The sequence below is a fragment of the Salmo salar genome, chromosome ssa14 (assembly GCF_905237065.1).
Source record: "Salmo salar chromosome ssa14, Ssal_v3.1, whole genome shotgun sequence".
NCBI lineage: Eukaryota > Metazoa > Chordata > Actinopteri > Salmoniformes > Salmonidae > Salmo > Salmo salar.
This window is the reverse complement of record NC_059455.1, coordinates 80,951,212-80,972,097: the sequence shown is the minus strand read 5'-3', so window position 1 is coordinate 80,972,097 and position 20,886 is coordinate 80,951,212. Positions and strand designations below refer to the sequence as shown.

General features: G+C 41.2%; 4 protein-coding genes across 30 annotated transcripts in view; 1 reads left to right on the top strand and 3 right to left on the bottom strand.

Moving 5' to 3' along the window:
• Nucleotides 1-3,270, top strand: part of LOC106570401 (focal adhesion kinase 1) — a 206,316-nt gene extending 203,046 nt beyond the window's left edge. For 20 of the 27 annotated variants that reach the window (XM_045694856.1, XM_045694851.1, XM_045694850.1 and 17 more), the window contains 4 exons: nucleotides 100-108; nucleotides 1,086-1,241; nucleotides 1,471-1,551; nucleotides 1,682-3,270. In XM_045694856.1, the coding sequence (XP_045550812.1) occupies nucleotides 100-108; nucleotides 1,086-1,241; nucleotides 1,471-1,551; nucleotides 1,682-1,900 (465 nt within the window). In that variant the 3' untranslated portion in view covers nucleotides 1,901-3,270. The remainder of the gene's footprint in view (nucleotides 1-99; nucleotides 109-1,085; nucleotides 1,242-1,470; nucleotides 1,552-1,681) is intronic. The other 7 variants (XM_045694846.1, XM_045694860.1, XM_045694854.1 and 4 more) reach the window with 1 other exon arrangement.
• Nucleotides 3,271-3,483: 213 nt separating this feature from the next.
• Nucleotides 3,484-5,853, bottom strand: rplp1 (ribosomal protein lateral stalk subunit P1). Its single transcript, XM_014142696.2, has 4 exons — nucleotides 5,602-5,853; nucleotides 4,912-4,986; nucleotides 4,478-4,580; nucleotides 3,484-3,608 (listed from the first exon to the last, which is right to left on the bottom strand). Exons 1-4 carry the CDS (start codon nucleotides 5,671-5,673, stop codon nucleotides 3,523-3,525), a joined length of 336 nt encoding a protein of 111 aa, XP_013998171.1. The 5' UTR covers nucleotides 5,674-5,853; the 3' UTR covers nucleotides 3,484-3,522.
• A 75-nt stretch (nucleotides 5,854-5,928) lies between these two features.
• lypd2 (Ly6/PLAUR domain-containing protein 2) lies at nucleotides 5,929-7,455 on the bottom strand. The gene is given in 3 exon segments (NM_001140919.1): nucleotides 5,929-6,439; nucleotides 6,815-6,928; nucleotides 7,381-7,455. Coding segments are annotated over 3 exon segments (387 nt in total). The 5' UTR covers nucleotides 7,433-7,455; the 3' UTR covers nucleotides 5,929-6,218.
• Nucleotides 7,456-10,334: 2,879 nt separating this feature from the next.
• On the bottom strand, nucleotides 10,335-19,634 carry clptm1l (CLPTM1 like). Its single transcript, NM_001165352.1, is given in 16 exon segments — nucleotides 10,335-11,216; nucleotides 11,370-11,485; nucleotides 11,721-11,765; nucleotides 11,855-11,910; nucleotides 12,069-12,103; nucleotides 14,031-14,113; nucleotides 14,256-14,306; nucleotides 14,413-14,478; nucleotides 15,025-15,128; nucleotides 15,736-15,820; nucleotides 16,209-16,303; nucleotides 16,534-16,730; nucleotides 17,809-17,966; nucleotides 18,405-18,594; nucleotides 18,842-18,936; nucleotides 19,062-19,634. Coding segments are annotated over 16 exon segments (1,632 nt in total). The 5' UTR covers nucleotides 19,227-19,634; the 3' UTR covers nucleotides 10,335-11,125.
• Nucleotides 19,635-20,886: the final 1,252 nt, after the last annotated feature.

The following is a 20,886-nucleotide window of genomic DNA, read 5'->3' as shown; positions in this document are numbered from 1 at the left end:
ATCCTTTCTCTCTCTTCTGTTTTCCCTGCATCCCCCTCTCCCTCCCGCTCGCCCTCCCTTGTTTTGCCTCTGCACCAACCTACTGTTGTTGCCCTTTAGCCCTGGAGGGTAAGAGCTCTGTGTTTGTCAGTCACTGTCTGACCACTAGGGAGCGCTCTAATAACACATTCTCTACCACTGTACAGGAGGAGTCATCAAACCTTCTTAGCATAGTGGCATTGGCCTTAAGATCACTTTACTCTCCCTGAATCCTAACTGTAACCATTAGAGGGGGCAACACAAACTGGTCTTAGATCAGTGTCTAGAGGCCACTTCATCCAGGCCCATGTTCTAAAACCAGTGAGGCTTGGCAAAGAAAGCCATAAACAAAGCAAATCATTCTAGTATTCAGTGGCAGTCATTTCAGTAATGACCAAATTACTGTGTTGGCTCGTTTGTCAGTCATAGTACTAATGTCAAATGAATTAGTGGGAGTAATAATAAATATATTTAGGGCTCCATTGATGACTCTCTTCCCTGTGGTATGGTGTGATGCATGTTGGGCTGTGTAGTCATAGTTACCATTACTAACTGTAGTTTAGTAGATTATAGTACAACACCATCTGCCTCCTCTCTGGACTGTGGCGTGTGTGTGTGTCTAGATGTCTGTTTTGGGTTGTCCAATTCATCACACATCATTCACAACCATGTTCAGAGATTGTATGCTCTCATATTGTGAATCGAGTTACAGTAATTCTGGCAAATACTGTCATCTAGTGTTCACTTTGTAAACTACTTGATTCATCTATAAATTGCTGGCTGCTAGTGGTTACAGAAACAAACCCATTTTAGCTTTACACCACCTTGTGGTTCCAGTGGATAGGACAGCTGGGACACTTCTGTTCATCCACTCATCAAAAATCAAGTCAGACAAAATCACCAAGCTTATTTTCTCTAGAACACTGACACTCAATTGGGTCCCATTAGATCAGCATAATCACACATTTTATCATAATAGATTCACTCAAATGATTTGAAGGAGAAAGATTCACTTTCCTCACTATGTTGTATGTGAACCAGCTCATCCCCATCTCTGTGGTGTGTAGATCCAGCCTCAGGAGATCAGCCCTCCCCCCACGGCCAACTTGGACCGCTCCAACGACAAGGTGTATGAGAACGTGACGGGCCTGGTCAAGGCTGTTATAGAGATGTCCAGTAAGATCCAGCCAGCCCCTCCAGAAGAGTACGTCCCTATGGTCAAGGTGAGGCTATAATAATATAAGCCACTTAGCAGACACGTTCATCCAAATTGACTTAGTACAAACCCACTAGAGAGGACATGAATGATAAGTTTATTGTTGAATCATTGTCATGTTGGTGATCATTCCTCAAGAGGGAATGGTATTATTTCTCTTGTCGAGGGACACTGAATTCTCAGCCGTTGGAGCTTTTATTTATATTAGTGATATCCTGGTTATTTTTTTTCCACAGGAGGTGGGACTAGCTTTGAGAACCCTATTGGCCACAGTGGACGAGACCATACCAGTGTTACCAGCAAGCACACACAGAGAGGTGATGAACATATTGCCTGTCTGTTAATACTCAAGACTGTTGTCCTATTGTGTCTGAGGACAAAATAAGTTATGTAAAGACAGTTGTCTATTGTGTATTCTTTAACTCCTGTCCGGCTCTTCCTCTGCAGATTGAGATGGCCCAGAAGCTCTTGAACTCTGACCTGGCCGAGCTGATCAACAAGATGAAGCTGGCCCAGCAGTATGTCCTCACCAGCCTGCAGCAGGACTACAAGAAACAAATGCTGACTGCCGCACATGCCCTGGCTGTGGATGCCAAGAACCTGCTGGATGTCATTGACCAGGCCCGGCTCAAGATGATCCATGCCCAGTCCCGGGGGTCACACTAGCCCCCTCCGGCTCCTAGCTCCCTGGGCATGGAAGACCTCTGAGGGGAGGGATATAACAGAGGGAAGGGAGTCTGCTGTGGAAATAGAGCTGGTTGGTTTCAGCTCCCATAGCAATCATAGACTGCACAATGTCACAAGTCAAGACTGCTCAGCTCACACCTCGATCAGAGCTCCTGATACTACAGGACAGAGACCGAAGTGGACACTCGACCTGATCGTACCCTTCCACCCCCCTCCTAAAAACTTTTTATAGACTTGTTTTGTCTGTCGCTGCACTCCAGGATCCATGGGTGGTTGGAGATCAGTTACATACAAACTCTTGTTTTATTAGATTTGGCTGCGTCTCGTTTGTTTTTTTATCCAGAGGTGAAGTTCAGCTCACGTCAGACGTCTTCTTCCAGGTGGCTAATAATTATAATTATCAGATGTTATTCTAACTGGAACATCTGAACCATTGAAGAACTACAAGCTATAAATGGCAATGATTAACATTGTGTTTCTAAGAGATCTATGTTAAAACACTTACCTTCCCTATCCTACAGTATCACAGCATATAATGCTCATCCCAACACTCCACTAAAATTATATATTTTGGAAGCTCATTTTTTCATCCTCTTACATGACTCAGGCACCTCTCGACACAGCGAATAAAATACATTTTGTTTTAACAGACATGTCACATGCCACTTTTTAAGTTAACTAATAGTAAATATACAAATAAATATATTTTTCTGGGATTGAAATGTTAAGGGGGAGGCGCATTTAAGTTCCACAGTGAAGATGGACTATCACGTGCCAAATGATTTGAATCATCCAATAGTTATACAGTAAAAACCTGTCCCATTGCTAGCCATTCCCTTATCAAACTGTTTTTGTATATTTAAACCAGGTGCTCTATTCAATCTGGATCAATAAAGCGTTAGATTGCACAATAGAAATGTATTTTTAGATTGAGCCTACTATAACATGTCATTTAGCAGATGCTCTTATCCAGAGCGACTTGCCACCCCAGTAATGCTGAACTTCCACGATACGGATTGAATAGAGCCCCAAGTTAAACCTTTCTGCTTCTTTGGTTTGAGCCCCATGGCCTGGGTCATATTCATTTGGGCACACTGTAGCAAAACATTTTGCAATGGAAAATAAGCATCACTTATTGGACAACTTCAGGTAGTCCCTACTTGTTCAATTTTTGTTTGGTGCCCAATGAATGACCCTGGTTTACAGATTCTGCCTCTCCAGACTGTTAGACCTTAATGTCCCTATCATGTGTACAATCTCAAACCGCTTGTTTTGGGTATAACTTATTCTCAGGAAGAATAACCTGTACAGTTCCTTAAACTAATAAAATGTATCGTTCTTTGTCTTCAGAAGTGTGTTTTCCTTGTGTGCTGTGAAATAAAATGGGTGTTGATTTCAAATCACCCATCTATTTGGTAATATCTTATGTAGACTAAAACGTACATGCCTTAGCTCAAATCAATTTTAGGGTAAACTATTCCTCCCATTAGATTATATTGTTTACAGGTGATCTCATGAAGCACACTTCTTGTACCCAAGATGCTCAAAGGAAACCACAAATATTGCCAGTTTCTTCGATTTTATTTGTTACAAAAACTGGTTTAGTCGAAAAGACCGAAGCCCATGTCGTCATCGGAACCCTCCTCTGACTCCTCCTTCTTCTCCTCTTTCTTCTCCTCCTCCTTGGCTGTAATGCAGGAAAACAAGGTATGGCATCAGCACACATAATTATGTAAAAATCTGGCAAATGAATTACGGTCTTTGTTAGGAAGAAATGGTCTTCACAGTTCAACGAGCCAGGCGGCCCAAACTGTTGCATATACCCTGACTCTGCTTACACTGAACACAAGAGAAGTGACAATTTCCCTAGTTAAAAGAAAATCATGTTAGCAGGCAATATTAACTAAATCTGCTGGTAAATTTTTTGTTTTGTTGTGTTGATTTTAAAGAAAGGCATTGATGTTTATGGTTAGGTACACATTGGTGCAACGACAGTGCTTTTTTTGCAAATGCGCTTGTTAAATCATCACCCGTTTGGTGAAGTAGGCTATGATTCAATGATAAACAGGCCCCGCATTGATTAGATGCAACGCAGGACAAGCTAGATAAACTAGTAATATCCTCAACCATGTGTAGTTAACTAGTGATTATGTTAAGATTTGTTTTTTTATAAGTTTAATGCTAGCTAGCAACTTACCTTGGCTCCTTGCAGCACTTGCGTAACTGCTAGTCAGCCTGCCAACGCAGTCTCCTCGTGGAGTGCAATGTAATCGGCCATAATTGGCATCCAAAAATGCAGATTACCGATTGTTATGCAAACTACAAAACGGCCCTAATTAATCGGTCGACCTCTAGTCTAGACATGAATATATTCATGCATGGAATAAAAACCTCCAGGTTTCCATCACGAGTAAACATTTTAACAAATTAAACAAATTGCGGGGGGACGGACTAGTGCTGTGGGCATCAATCTCTGGAATAAACACATGCTGGGGTGATAATTACATAACCAACGCTCTAGTAATACTATTTCTGTCCAAACAAGGCCTTTGTTACCTGGTGCGTCTGCAGCAGGTGCAGCACCTCCAGCGGCAGGTGCAGCTCCACCACCTGCACCCACATTGCAGATCAGGCTGCCAATGTCTACGCTGGCCAGGGCCTGTAACACAATCAGGAAGCAGGATAGGGTCAGACAGTGTAGCCTTTAACACATGAATGACTAGCACATGTCCGAGTATAATCGTTTACAGAAAGCAATAAATAAATCAAATATATATATATATACACACACAAAAAAATTAAGTTCACACACCACAGTAAACTAGTAGAGACGGGAGGTCTTACACCATATATATATATATATATATATATGAAGGAATGTGTGGATGACACTGAAGGAATAAATTGGAAGCTCCACTGAGAATTCCCCAATAACAAATCCATAACCCTGTTGTATGTGTGTAAGGTGATGAGAAAAGGGCTTCACTCACCTTGGAGAACAGACTGGGCCAGAAAGGCTCAATCGTCACATTGGCAGCCTTGATGAGAGCCATCAGTTTGTCTTCCTGCAAACACATGGAGAAATATTAGATTAGACGTCACTGACCCCTACAACCATGAAGCCATCAGACTGGTGTTGTTTAGCCTTTGTCAGGTTAGTAAACAAGTTAACTGGCAACTGGCAAAAGCCAAAGTGGGAAGAAACTACAGCCAACGGTGGCTGCCTTCATCGCTTTCACATGTGACCGTTTACCAGCGTTAACATGCTAAAGTTAGCGCCAAGAAGATATGGGCAAATAAATGTGCCGAATAGTCAACGTTGGTTAACTTGCAATTTGCCATAAACAGATCTGACTAAGGCACTGGGGTTAGCTAGTTTGCAGGCTAGAGTAGCAAAGCCTCAAGCAACAGCACATTGTTGGCTAGAATAGAAGATGGTGACTGGGCACCGGCTAACTAACGTTAGCTGATAGCATGTTAGCTAACTACTGACATTGCCGGCTAGTAAGCTATCATTTTGGACAGTTACCGGCAATTATAGAACTAGCGTACACTCACTTCGTATTCACGTGGACACTACCTCGGCACTAACGACAAGAACCAGTCTTCCAAATCTGCCTGGTTAGATACAGAGGCGAGCCAAGGCGCCATTGTATGCAGGTAATGAAAGCAGGACTTACTGTGACCGTGACTTCATCATCGTGGAGGATGAGGGCAGAGTAAATACAAGCGAGTTCAGATACAGATGCCATCTTTCTATGTAGATTTTATAGTTTGGGCGACGGATGCCTAATTTTAGTTGTGCTAGTCGCCGGATTCAGGGCCTTAGCTTCAGAAGAAGAACCGAGCACCTTAGACACGTTGACTTACTACTTAAATTTTAGCGGAAAGGGAATGAAAAAGGGCGGGACATATGTTTATATGTTGTTAAACGTCACTTCTATGGGAGGAGTCAATGCAAATGTATACCAGCTGTAGAGCAAACATAAAACCAGTTTACTTTTTTTACCAAAATTTCATCTTTGTTTATTCTCTTCACATAGGGCCAAACTATTTAGCACAGTTATTTAACACAATACAAAACATCACAGCCAAAGCCATATAAATACAATACATACCTTTTATTACTGCACAACATTGTCACATTAATTCAATATAAATACAAAACAATATATATGAGCGCTGTATTAGTTTGCTAAATGAAATATACTGTAAATATTAAGTGAAATTGTTGCCTATTGTGCTAGAGGCAGGCTATGCTTGAATTCCCCCATGCTATGAGGTCATCCATTAATTCTCAGAGCAGCCAGAGAATGCTGAGCACAGCATGGCTACAACACACAGCCAGAGTCAGTAGTGTGCTTAGCCCAACACCAGTCGCTCCGTTGATGTTACAAAGGTTACTGGAGCAGCAGGTGACTTGGTTCCCATTGCCATTCGCATCCACTGAGGCCCCTGACGCTGCTCCTTTGCAGGTCCTCACACTGGCGCAATACTTCCCTATGGCCTTTATTTTGTCTGTGGATAGAAAAGGGAAATAATGCATCTTTACTATTTTAAACTGGGTCATTCGAGCCCTGAATGTTGATTGGCTGACGTATACCACAGGTATGACAAAACATTTATTTTTACTGCTCTAATTATGTTGGTAACCAGCTCATAATAGCAATAAGGCACCTTGGGGGTTTGTAGTATTTACACACACTTCTAAATTCTCAAATCTGTTCACCAGGTATGGTTATTTTGTCTGGAATAGACTACCATACAAATAAATAAGCTCCACTTTTTCATTTATTAATTCACCTATCAATTCCCCTCTCCATGGGATCAATGCATTTCTACTCCTATTAGGCTACTGTAATTGGTGTCACTTAGGTTTCCAAGTACTCTCACCAAATGTGTCCACAGTGGTCATGCAGGTGTCAAGGGGTGTCTGGCAGGTTTGGGATGACTGGTTGCATGCGTCATTGGTTGTGGTGGAGCTGCACACATAGCACTTCAGAGCATCTATTTTAAATATGAACAACATCATCTTTCTCTACATTTCTAAAAACTGGTGTGGCAAATGACAAAAACATGAATGGAAAGTATTCCAGGTAGTTTTTGTTTCAGCTATAACAAACATTACAGTCCAATGGAATGCTGAGCAGTTGGTCTGTCAACTTGGTTTCACTATGAGAAATATCAGAATGAAATGTAAAACATTATTTGAAAAAGCTAGAAAATGGAATTGGCACTCCATCTAAACCCTAAATGAGTGTATTTGTTGTAGTAGTCATATTATAAGATAGGAATTCATATGAAATGACCTAAAACCTATAGAACTAAGTAACATGATATAAAAATATGCAAGAGCTCCAACATTAAAAGATCAGAATAGTAGACTACTCCATATGCCAGAAATCAGCATCACCGGGGATTGGAAAGAAAACCTTTCATTGATTTGAACAGCAGTTTACCTGAGAAAGGGCAGCAGAAGCTCAGGAGGAGGAGAACAGTGATGATTTTCATGGCTCCGTGGTGGCAGCACCTCTGACACGTTGGAACACTGGGACACACTCTAAAGAAAGATCTACCCATATGAAGAGACACTCCTTCCCTTTGTCCTTAAAGTATCGCCTGAAGATAGTTGCACTTAACACGTGACATTATGGTGTGGTTCAGAGATGTATCTTATTATAGGGGTCACTGAAACAATAGCAGGAGCATCATTATATCACACAAGGTCATGGTTCAAAAATGGGTTCTCAATTCACTTGTCTTAATACGCTGAACAAAAATATAAGTCCCATGTTCCATGAGCTGAAATAAAAGATCCCAGAAATGTTCCATACTCACAAAAAGCTTATTTCTCTCAAACGTTAGTGAGCATTTCCCCTTTGCCAAGATAATCAATCCACCTGACAGGCATATCAAGAAGCTGAGTCAACAGCATGATAATTACACAGGTGCACCTTGTGCTGATGACAATAAAAAGCGACTCTAAAATGTGCAGTTTTGTCAGACAACACAATGCCACAGACGTCTGAAGTTTTGAGGGAGTGTGCAATTGGCATTCTGACTTCAGGAATGTCACCAGAGCTGTTGACAGAGAATAGAATGTTAATTTATATTCCATAAGCCGCCTCCAACGTCGCTTTATAGAATTTGGCGGTACGTCCAACCGACCTCACAACCGCAGACCACGTTTAACCACGCCAGTCCAGGACGTCCACGTCTGGATTCTTTACCTGAGACTAGCCACCTGGACAGCTGATGAAACTGAGGAGTATTTCTGTCTGTAATAAAGCACTTTTTGTGGGAAAAAACTTAGTCTGATTGGCTGGACTTGGCTCCCAAGTGGGTGGGCGTATGCCCTCCAAGGCCACCCATGGCTGCGCCCCTGCCCAGTCATGTGAAAGCCATAGTGTAGGGCCTAATGAATTTATTTAAATCCTTATATGAACTGTAACTCAGTACAATCATTGAAATTGTTGCATGTTGCGTTTATATTTTTTGTTCAGTATAGTCTTTTTAAATGGCAGAAGTGTCTGTGATTAGTTAATTCAAGTCAAATATGACCTATTTCTTTTATGTTTTCAAGTACTGGATTTACTATTTTTTGGGGGATTGATTGCTATTTCTACCCTCTGTTCATTAGAATATTGTTTCATTCTTGTAACTGAATGTCTGAAGCCACTTAAAACTTGCAGTGTTCAATGAAGAGCAGCATGTTGTCCTGATGTCTTTCATCATGTCTATCATACCTTTTAGTTTGCAAAGGTATGTGATACCAACTGACACCAGTAAGCAGAGTGAAACTCTGTATGTGTTTGTGTTTGTCTCTTAGTTACAAGGCCATCATCATCACTACTTTACTTTCGAAACTGGTGGAACGAGACGAGTAATGTCAAACGTTTGCCAAGTGTTGATTCATAACTAGTTATATGTTCCGGGTCCAGCTCTAGGGTGTGTTTATGATAAAATGATTGTATTTTATATCTATGCCAGAACATATTTGTATACATTCCATCTGTCAGTGTCTTACCTTTTGGCAAAGATATTACTGCATTTCTTCAGCATCCAAAATTAAAGACAGTGGTTGAACAACAATAAAAAATACCAGCAGAGATGAACATATTTATTTCAGTTGCTCATATTCATTCATTTCAAAAAATTAATTCAGAGAGAGAACCAGGCCAGATTGGCCTTTACTTCCTGTTGCTCAGCTTAACTGTTCTCCTGAGACTGATGAACCGTTGGCATAACAGCGGTCAGTCTGACCTGGTTCCACCCTAAAGGTGCTACATGGTGAATCCGACATCTGCATTGGACATACAGCATTTACTGCTATGCAGCTCCGCAGAAGTCAGAGCAAACAGAGCACACGTGAAGGAAGATGTCAAGGAAATGAGTTTGTGTTTATACAGGACCTCCCACCCTCACCTACCGTCAACCGATCGTGTCAATGCAGAGCTATAAGGAGCCCTCCGCATTTTGTTAAAACATTTGAGAGGTGCACGGCGATGTGGTACGGAGCTCAATTTGGCCTCTGCATGCGCCGCAATTGCGTCACACCCTCCATACAGCGTCTCCAACCATATTTTCAGATCAAGCATAAATGGTCTTTTAGCCTCCTAGGTTGATGCTGTTCATCTAGTGTGCAAAGCTGTCATCAAGGCAAAGGGTGGCTATTTGAAGAATATCAAATATCAAATATATTATTTGTATATTACTTTTGGTTACTACATGATTCCATATGTGTTATTTCATAGTTGTGATGTCTTCACTATTATTCTACAATGTAGAAAATAGTAAAAATCTAGAAAAACCCTGGAATGAGTAGGTGTTCTAAAACGTTTCACGAGTAGTGTATGTTATTTATATGTAATTCATACCATTCATGTGGTATCCATGTGTATGAAATTGCTGGCAATTTTAATAGGCTCCCGAGTGCTGCAGCAGTCTAAGACACTGCATCTCAGTGCTAGAGGCGTTACTACAGACCCTGGTTCAATCCCGGGCTGTATCACAACCGGCCGTGATCGGGAGTCCCATAGGGCGACGCCCAGCGCCGTCCGGGTTAGGGGAGGGTTTGGCCAGGGTAGGCTGTCATTGTAAAATAAGAATTTGTTCTTAATGACTTGCCCAGTTAAATAAATGCAATTATCATGACTCCATTATTCATAATATTAAGTACCTATTTTTTTGTTTTTGATTTGTTACTCCTATATGCAGAACATTGTTATTTTGATTTTGGGTTAGGACGACATTGTGATATGAATAGAGAAGTATAGAAATGCATCTTTTTGACTTAAAATTATTTAGACAATGAGAGAGAACAATGTGTCATGTTTACATGTGGTGTGTTTTGTTGTTTGGTTAGTGTGATATGTGTTGTAAATGAAAACAAAAACTCCACCATACAATCAAACATTATCAAATGCTTTAATAACAATTAACAAAATTTAACATCACACAATTTTGCATTCAAAAGCACATCAATGTTTCCCATATTTGGCACCATCATCTCATGGTCTTCATGTTCTAATACTTTACACGGTCAAATACAAACATAAAAGCAGAGATCTTCTGAATGATCAAACAGCTTCGAATTCTGGACGCTTTGACCAAGCGTACAAAACGGACTGTTGACATCAGTCAGTGTGTATCCTGATGACGACAACATGAAACGCCAGGTAGGGTTCAAGGTGTTTTTATGTTGGATGGGGCAAACGTGCAGGCAGGCAGGGGTGGAGGCTGGAGGGGTGGAGGGGTGGAGGCTGGAGGGGTGGAGGCTGGAGGGGTGGAGGCTGGAGGGGGACTGAGTTGGTCCTATCCCATAGACAAACATATATTCACCAATCATGTTACACATCAATCATGGGTTGGTCCATGCTCCAACTGGTGGAAGCTGTGGCTAATTCAACCAGTGTGGTGCTATTCATCGCATTGCTTAGGAAAGCCCACTCAAGTATTCAATGGTCTGGGTAGGTCCTGTTTAAGGTTGGGTGGGTGGTGACTGACAAGGATGTGACTACCTGGAAGTGAGGGGCTAGGAGGGCAGAAAGGATAGCTGAACCTTCCCTACTAGGAAAATCCCCCTTGTAACAAATAACACCAATGCGTTTTATTGGCATTGTACCCCATCCCAGCACAACGATGTCTAGGTCCATATTCTACACATGGCTCTCAGGACCAGCGTGTGTGCGATCAACTATAGTTTTAGTCTTCGTGGGCTTTCCCTTTGGGTTTCTCTTCCTCGTCGTAAGACAGTCCATATTCATTCATTCTGGTCTTATCAACAGGATACAGCCTTAGGAGAGAAAAGCAGTGGGAAAAGATTGTTGTAAACAAATTGACAGTCAATCTGAGGATATTCTGTTCTGCATTGGAGGTAGTGTCACAAACGAATCATTTGACAAACTGCAACAGTCAATTTAGAGAAAGTTCAGTGTGTGTGCCTTACCATCTCTGGTACAAGTAGACGAGGAACACTACATCATCCCTGAAGCAGGCTAGCCGGTGGGAGGTGGGCATCGTGATGATGAAGGCAAATATGTCATCGATGAAGGTGTTGAACGCCTGGGGATGGTCAAGATGAGACGTAATAAATGTAAAACTTCCATCATCAACATCCTTCAGTTTCATTGTCATCCACTTATTATGTCTTAGTCTGACAGATTTATGTATGCTTCATTGCAACAATTACTACACATACTATAATTGTCCTTTGATGATGAAATTATTTCCGAGACATCTAACATTTACTGTAAAACCAGAAAATCTCTCAAATAAATACACTTTATTATCCACTCACTTTATACATGAATGCTTTCCAGGGTAGATGTGCCACGGACTTAAACTGTTGAAACAAGAGAATAATCGATATGGACACCAGCATCTAGCCATTAGCCTCATGAATAATATTACAGAAGACATAATGGAACTGACCTTGTAGTTAACAAAGAGTTGAGGTAGCATGAAGAGGAATCCAAAAGCGTACACTCCTGTCAAAAAAGGAACCATCAAAGTCAATAAAGTAAATCTAGCTTTCAAAAGTAATATAATAATATTGCGTGTATACATTTTTATGTATGGAAACCCCAGTGGAAAAAGTTAACTAAAGCAAATCATGCTGGCCTCAGGATAAGATCAATGACCTTACCATTCACTAAACTGTTGATGATCCAGGAGTACCAACTGTCAAACAGGAAGCAGAGGAGACATTATTACACATTCAAACACACACCGTGTAGAAGACCAACATTTACAGGCTCACATTAGGATTTGTTTGTCAAAATCAATTTGGAGGCCATAAAAAAAGGGCACTTACTTCAAAATACAGTGCATTTGGAAAGTATTCAGACACCTTCCCCTTTTCCACATTTTGTTACGTTACAGCCTTATTCTAAAATACCCCACAATAACCAAGCGAAAACAGGTTTTTAGACATTTTTGCAAATGTATTCAAAGACAAAAACAGAAATACCTTATTTACATAAGTATTCAGACCCTTTGCTATGAGACTCAACATTGAGTTCAGGTGCATCCGGTTTCCATTGATCATCTTTGAGATGTTTCTACAACTTGATTGGAGTCCACCTTGTGGTAAATTCTATTGATTAGACATGATTTGGAAAGGCACACACCTGTCTATATAAGGTCCCACAGCTGACAGTGCATGTCAGAGCAAAAACCAAGCCATGAGGTCAAAGGAATTGTCCGTAGAGCTCAGAGACAGGATTGTGTCGAGGCACAGATCTGGGGATGGGTACCAAAACATTTCTGCAGCATTGAAGGTCCCCAAGAACACAATGGCCTCCATCATTCTTAAATGGAAGAAGTTTGAAACCACCAAGACTCTTCCTAGAGCTGGCCGCCCGGCCAAACTGAACAATCAGGGGAGAAGGGCCTTGGTCAGGGAGGTGACCAAGAACCTGATGGTCACTCCACAGTTCCTCTGTGGAGATGGGAGAACCTTCCAGAAGGACAACCATTTCTGCAGCACTCCACCAACCAAGCCTTTATGGTAGAGTGGCCAGAATGAAGCCACTCCTCAGTAAAAGGCACATGACAGCCCGCTTGGGAAACAACATTCTCTGGTCTGATGAAACCAAGATTTAACTCTTTTAACTGTGAATGCCAAGTGTCACGTCTGCAGGAAACCTGGCACCATCCCTACGGTGAAGCATGGTGGTGGCAGCATCATCATGCTCTGGGGATGTTATTCAGCGGCAGGAATTGGGAGACAAGTTAGGTTAGAGGGAAAGATAATGGAGCAAAGTACAGAGAGATCCTTGATTAAAGTCTGCTCCAGAGCACTCACGACCTCAGACTGGGGTGAAGGTTCACCTTCCAACAGGACAAAGATCCCAAGCACACAGCCAAGACAACGCAGGAGTGGCTTCGGGACAAGTCTCTGAATATCCTTGAGTGGCCAAGCCAGAGCCCGGACTTGAACATCTCTGGAGAGACCTGAAAATATCTTTGTAGCGACGCTCCCCACTCAACCTGACACGAGTTTGAGAGGATCTGCCGAGAAGAATGGGAGAAACACACCAAATAGAGATGTGCCAAGCTTGTAGTGTCATACCCAAGAAGACTCGAGGCTGTAATCGCTGCCAAAGATGCTTCAACAAAGTACTGAGTAAAGGGTCTGAATACTTATGTAAATGTGATAGTTTTATATTCTTAATATATTTCCACAAATTTCTACAAACCTGTTTTTGCTTTGTCATTATGGAATATTGTGTGTAGATGGATTAAATGTTCTTATTTTTCCCCCATACATTTTTAGAATAAGGCTGTAACATAACAAAATGTGGAAAAAGTCAAGGGGTCCATTAAAATGTCTACATAGTTTCTATCAGATGTTCAAAGTGTAGCCTGGGGTTGTTCCCCCCCCCAAAATAATAATCCCTCCTCCCCCAGAAAATGACTACAGTTGCCCATCACTCTAGTACAGGGTTCCCCAACCGGCCTGCGGGTGGTTTCATTTCACCATCCGCTCAACAACAAAAATAGAAAATTTTTTTTTTTTTAAATCGGCCTGCGACTGAATCTAGTTGGTGATCCCTGCTGTGGTAGATCCAACTGTTAATATCCACACAATAAAGTTATAACCTACCTTTTGTATCTCAAAAAAACTAAGGCATAAACAGCTCCTCCAATACACATTGGGTAGAGTAAATACGAGAGGTACTTCATTGCCTGGGAAGAGAAGAACATGGCAAGGAAAATCAAATTGATGCAATTCATGACAATACTACTGTATACAAATTGAGGAGAAAGGAACAAATATTCTGTTCGGTGTTTTTTTTAATGGACAATAAAAGGCTATGGCAAATCTCACCAGAGTATCATACTCTTCAGTCCTTCTCTCTGATTCGTCAGATTTCCCAAACTGTGGGGAGACAAACACTTGATATGCATGTAGAACTAACAGAACAAATGGAATCATAGGTTATTCAGAGTTGATTTGCTTATCTTTACAAACAAACCAGACTTACTATGAACGTTGGTCTTACACCCTTCCAGATAATCTGTATCTTAAAGGCTTTCTTCACCTTCCACACCTGTAGAGGGACAGATAAACCAGTCAGGAGTGATTTTCTAGTCATAGGAGGACACAGTGTACAAATCTACAAGGATCTAAACATAGCGGATTAGAGAAACCAGGACATAGAATGAGGGGATTACCAAACCTACAAAGCATATGCATTAGTGCAGCAAAGAGAAAAATCTAGTCTACTCAATCTGAGAAAGGTCAATGCCTGGCAAAATCCAATGGGTCAGATATTACACTAACATGAACAGCAGTAACTTTAAGGAAACACTGTCTGTGTCAAAATTGGCACCCTATTCCCTATGTAGCAGACTACTTGAACAGAGCCCTGAGGTGCATTCCAATAATACAGTATCTCCTTAAGTGTGCACTCGTTCACTACTTCCCACAAATCTAAAAGCACTGGATTGATGGAGGCATCTGCTAGCGGAGTTTCCACCATATTTCTTATACTTGTCATTTCCTTCCAAATAAGTAAAATAGTGAACAAGTGCACTACATAGGGAATAGGGTGCCAATTGGGACACAACCACTGACAGCATGTGCAGAGACGTACCTCGATCAGGGAGCCAATTCCAGCAGGAATGAGGACCAGCAGGCTTGTCTGCTCATCAAACAGGTACATGAAAATCACAATGGTGCTGAAACACCTCCACAGTACTGGGAAAGGACCACGACATAAACAGGTCTAAGAATAGTCCACAACTGGTTATATAGAATCACATATCACCCCACATACAAAGGCATATATGGAATATTCAATTCCACTGAATAGTCACAACGTTGTGAGAGAGAAATACAAGTTCATATTAGTGACCATATGGATCATAGCTTTAAACAGAAATGTAGCTGTCAGTGTACTGATGTTGCATATGATACGTGTTTGGTTCTATAACTGATTGTAACCAAGACATTTGAATTTAGACACACCTACCAATAGAACTACAGGTACCTACAGTGAAAGTCTGGATGACAAACCAGGGCACACAGAGAGATAAGACTATCCATCCAAAACAGACATGGTTGGGATCAATTCGAGTTGAAGTCAGTCAATTCAAGAAGTGAACTGAAATTCCAATTAAATAATTGAAAAATAATATAATTTATTTTCAATCATTTATCAATAAACTGAAAAGGAGATGCTATTTATTTCAAAAGTGTTTCAATGTTTTACTTCTAAATTCGAATCACTTCCTGAATTGATTAACTTCAAATTGGAATTGACCCTGACCCTGCCTAACAGCATCCTACTGAGAAATCAACCCACCTGCTTTGCTGGACATCCCCACCATGCTTTTCTTCTGCTTCCAGAAGCTGATGTCATTTTTGAAGGCCAGGAAATCAAAGAGGAGCTGCAAAGGATATATGCTTTTAAAATTCAACGTGACACAGGAATAATTTAGGCCAGGGATGGGCAACTGCCCTTTTGTATAATAAAAAAATACAAATGTTTTTAGGAAATCAGTTAGGGTCTCAACTTCCTGTTGAGAATTAGAATACAACACAAGGTGCAATTTCGAAATGTAGTTACACATAAGAAGTTTTTCTCTTGGGGAAACACCATTTTGCTTAGGGCCCCCAAAATGCTAGGGCCGGCAAACCCGCATGATGATCTCAGATTTCTTGTGGCCCCCACCCCCATCAAAGTTGTCCGCCCCTGATTTAGGCCTGTGAGTCAGAATCATCCATTAAAGATGATTTTCATATACATGAAGTGACACTGGTAGACTTTAGTCTTACATGAAAGGCAGCTACGAAGAAGGTAAGGGCTAAGAGGTACAGGTTGGTGTCCACGAATATGCCCTTGATTTCATCCGCGTCTTTCTCAGTGAAGCCTGAAATCACAACAAACAAACCAATTCAATCTCACTGTGAGATTCAAATCAAATCAAAGTTTATTTGTCACATGTGCCGAATACAACAGGTGTAGACCTTACAGTGAAATGCTTACTTACAGGCTCTAACCAATTGTGCAAAAAAAGGTGTTATGATGATGTTTATTGTAGTTCTTGAACTTTGCATGAAAATGTCTCCCATAGAATTATATTTCCATCGTACTACTCACCGAATTGTTGCAGGGAGTAGACGGCATCTTGCATGTGAATCCAGAAGCGGAGTTTCCCGAGGGAGATGGTGTCATAGGAGATAGTGAGAGGCAGTTCAATGCTGGTGCTGTTGATCTCCATCAAGTCCTTCACTCGGTTGCTCAGCTCATCCACAAACAGCAGTGGGAGGTACACCATCTTTTTCCCATTTTGAAATCTTGAATACAGTACAACAATCAAGGAAAATCCATCAATGAATTAAGCAATAAGACACGAGGGGGTGTGGTATATGGCCGATACACCACGGCTAAGGGCTGTTCTTCTGCACGACGCACCGCAGAGTGCCTGGATACAGCCAACAGCTGTGGTATATTGGCCATATACCACAAACACCCGAGGTGTCTTATTACTATTATAAATAGGTTACTAAAGTAATTAGAGCAGTAAAAATACATGTTTTGTCATACCCGTGGTATACAGTCTCATATACCACGGCTGTCAGCTAATCAGCATTCAGGGCTGGCACCACCAAGTTTATAATAAAGGCTTTGGAACTTAAAGTTGACATTTTTGTATTGTGTATTGTATATTAGTGCCAGGTATCTATTTGTGAGTGTATGATGAATTTCAATTCTGGATTGTATCAAGTTCTCTCAAACTCTAGGCGGCATTCTGCCTTCTCCCTACAGTTCTCAGCCATTAGCTTTGACCACGACTGCCTCATGAACTACAATCCCCACGCTGTGTTTTAAATTTAGAAGCGTCAATAATAATCACTTGCGATACGGCTTTTCAAAACATATGGCACTTATCTTTCATCAGCGAGAAAGAATCCTTCAAATAAAAAAAGGTACACTTACTGTAGCAGTTTTGCACAGAACCATACAGCTCCATCTGTCAAAACTACACTTCCCAAGTTACGCTGACACACAGGTGTTGGGAGCATGCTAGATAGCTAATTAGCACAGGTGGTCACCTCTAGTCTTCCCTCTATTTTCCATAAACAAGAGCAGTATCATGGAGATATGATATGGCCATGTGGAAACACTAACCCTATCAATGTGTGTATCAATTGAACCTTTTTATATTTATTATGATTTCTCGCCGATATGAAAGATAAGGTCCTTATGCATGTTGATGTTCAGAACGAGCGTCAGGGATCCTAACAAACCCCCTCCTCTAGAGACACCTTTGTCCAACGACTTTTGTCTAATGTAATGAACAGAGTCATGATCAAGGGCTAGCTAGCTTGTATCATCAGTTAGTGCTAAGTGCTGTGCTAAGTGTGTACTTACACTTTCAAGTAGCGGTGCACGTCACTGGGCAGGAAGTCCCTGTCGAAGACAAAGTCTTCTGACACAACATTGAGTGTGAGACGGGAGCGCCAGTGAGACACTGGCCGGTCCACTGCAGAGTCACCTCCAGTAGTAGTCTTCCGTTTCAGCTGCTCTGGCTGCACTGGGCACAATAACAACAACAGATCAGAGAAAAACAAAACAACACTAATGAGAAATGCAAAAAAGGGCAATGGTGAAAACAATAAACTCAGCATGAAAGCTTGAAAGATGTACCCCACAGAAACGCATTCCAATGTGAAAGATATTCAAGTTATGTAGACAAACATGAAAAAAAAAATATGCTACAAAAGGGACCCTTCAGGAAGGTTGATTCAAGGCAAACCACTGTCTGTGAGCATGGACATACCCTAAAAATAAAGGCTTTTCAACAGACACCTACAAGTAACTTGCTTTGGAGTTTTTCCATGGCTCTTGTACATTCTATCTGCATCCCAAATAGCAACCTATTTCCTTAGAGTGCACTACTTTTGACCAGAGCCTATAGTGCACTATTTAGGGAACGCAGCAGTTGTGTGGTGTAATAGTAGTCTGACCTTCGGTGCTTCCTCCCCTGAGATCAGGCTGACCTCCAGTGGTTTGGGTATCATGTAGGTGGTGAGCTGGGTCACCAGGTGCACCTGCTTAGGGTCCTGCCACGGAGATATGCCGGCCTGGTGCACAAACACCATGGCATACAACGTCCCATTCTTACGGGTCTTCTTTGGGAGAGACACATTCACTATCCTTTAGGAAAAGGGATAAATATAGCAGGGAGAGGTACAACTTTGCAGGTTAAAATAGTCTCTATTTTCTGTTTGTTCAACGTTAATAATTTACTATGAATTTGGGCAGCTGTTTTGGATTACTTGTGTATACGTCCTGCAACTACCCAGAGATCACTGTGTCTACCAAAGTTTCCATAGGTGACCATCCTGCTTACTACAACTGCCATATATACAGCCATATCCTGTCACTGTAAGAAAAGTTGCACCTTTCAAACTTGGACTCCACATCAAAGTTCTCCTCCTTGTGAATGAGGGTGTGTCCACCATCAGCATTAGGTCGTAAAGCAGTGTAGATACTCAGCTGAGAATGGGAGGAAAAAACCGACAACACAGCAAATGTTCACACACTTAGCAGTTGCAAAAAAGGATGCTTTAAGTTACTACGTTTGCATTCCATCTAACTAGCTTGCAATGATGCATACCAACCTGCAGTCGTGTTTTTCCTGCCAAATAAGGTTTGAGGCAGTTTTCGAATTTGGGGTTCTCACAAGGCTTGGTGTAAACGATGCCATACATCACCCAGCAAGTGTGCAAAACATACACAACGAACACCCCGACTATGAGCGTCGTGAAAGAGGTCTTCTGAAACATGTTGCCGATTGAGTATAGTCCTTCAAATATGAAATGTGCAAGGAAGATACTGTAGCGACGCTAACCTCCTCTAAACTAAGGAGCGAGAACTAACGCGAAGCCGAAAGAGAATTTAGGTAAAGAAGATTAACGTCAGTTGATGCATTTCTCATACTGAAACGTTAACGTAGCTTGTGGATTGGACATTGTGGTCACAGCTGTCGGCAGGTGCTAGGCTAACCATGGCTAGCTATCGTTGATCACAGTGTACGTCTCCTCATCTCTTTAACCTATCAAATGCAATGTATATTAGTAAATATTTGGTGAAATTTAAAATCCCCGAATTCTGCTCATCAGTTTGTCTCTCGAAATCGCAATATCATGTCTATTTTAGCTAAAATCGTAGTGTCTGCTAACTACTTCCGTGATGTATTTCCTGGTTAGACGATTAAGGGAGTATCAAACTGCGGCTGCGCAAATCTGATCATTTGCATACCAGCTGAAAATATCTTGGCCACTAGATGTCACCCACGCTCCATGCGGTGCAGTCCGCTCCCCATTATCGTTTCAGTATTTCAGTCACCTTTTTACTGTCAGTGCCAGGTCAAAATCAGAAGAAGCACAATGTATGTATTTTTCATGTATTGTATAAACAAATTAAAATATGCCGAAAACAATAAACACAAACCTCTACACTTGAATAAATAAAATACATGTATACTGAACAAAAATAAAAATGCAACATGCAACAATTTCAACATGTTTACTGAGTTACAGCTCATATAAGGAAATATGTCAATTGAAATTAATGGATCTACAGTGGGATCCAAAATTACTGGCACCCCTGACTGGCAATGCACAAACAATACATAAAAAATATTAACAATATAATTATAGAGACAAACTCAAAATACTAACATGTGAAAAATACTGTACTTTATTAATGTTTCAATGGAACCCACCAAAATAATTTATTGATTTAATTAAAAATCAATGTCCTCCAAATCAAGGTTTCACAATTATTGGCACCCTTAAATGTTATTGTAAATAACATCTACCAAAATTAAACCAGGAATTAAATTCCACTTATTTAAGTTTATCTATGTGTTAAGGAACTATATTGAGCCATTACATCACTTCCTTTTTCCCTAGGGTATAAAAAAGAGGTAACATGCATGCAATATCCTTTTGTCATCCAACACCATGAAGAAAAGAAAATAACTGGTTGTAGACCTTCATAAATCTAGTAATGGCTACAAGAAGATCCCACAAACGATTGAATATACCACTGAGCACTGTCAGGGCATTATTAAAAAATTTAAAAGATGGAACAGTCGAAAACCTCACGGGTAGAGGACACATGCATTTTGCCCCCTAGGATAGGGAGGAGGATCGTGAGAGAAGCAACAAAATCCCCAAGAATCACTGTGAAAGAATTGCAGGCCTTTGTGGCGTCTTGGGGTCACCAGGTTTCAAAAAGCACCATCAGACGCCACCTCCACAACCACAGGCTCTTTGGAAGGGTTGCCAGAAGAAAGCCCTTTATGACTCCAAGACACAGACGCAAGCGCTTGGAGTTTGCCAAACGTCATTTAAATTCTGATTGGAAGAAGGTGCTCTGGTCAGATGAGACCAAAATTGAACGTTTTGGTCAGATACAGCATCGGCATGTTTGGCGTCG

Excerpts from the sequence above, each read along its gene's own strand:
- rplp1 (XM_014142696.2), bottom strand. The coding sequence starts at position 5,673 with ATGGCATCTGTATCTGAACTCGCTTGTATTTACTCTGCCCTCATCCTC. Across the intron at positions 4,987-5,601 it reads ATGATGAAGTCACGGTCACA|GAAGACAAACTGATGGCTCT; the intron begins GTAAGTCCTGCT and ends ATGTGTTTGCAG. Across the intron at positions 3,609-4,477 it reads ACCTGCTGCAGACGCACCAG|CCAAGGAGGAGGAGAAGAAA; the intron begins GTAACAAAGGCC and ends CCTGCATTACAG.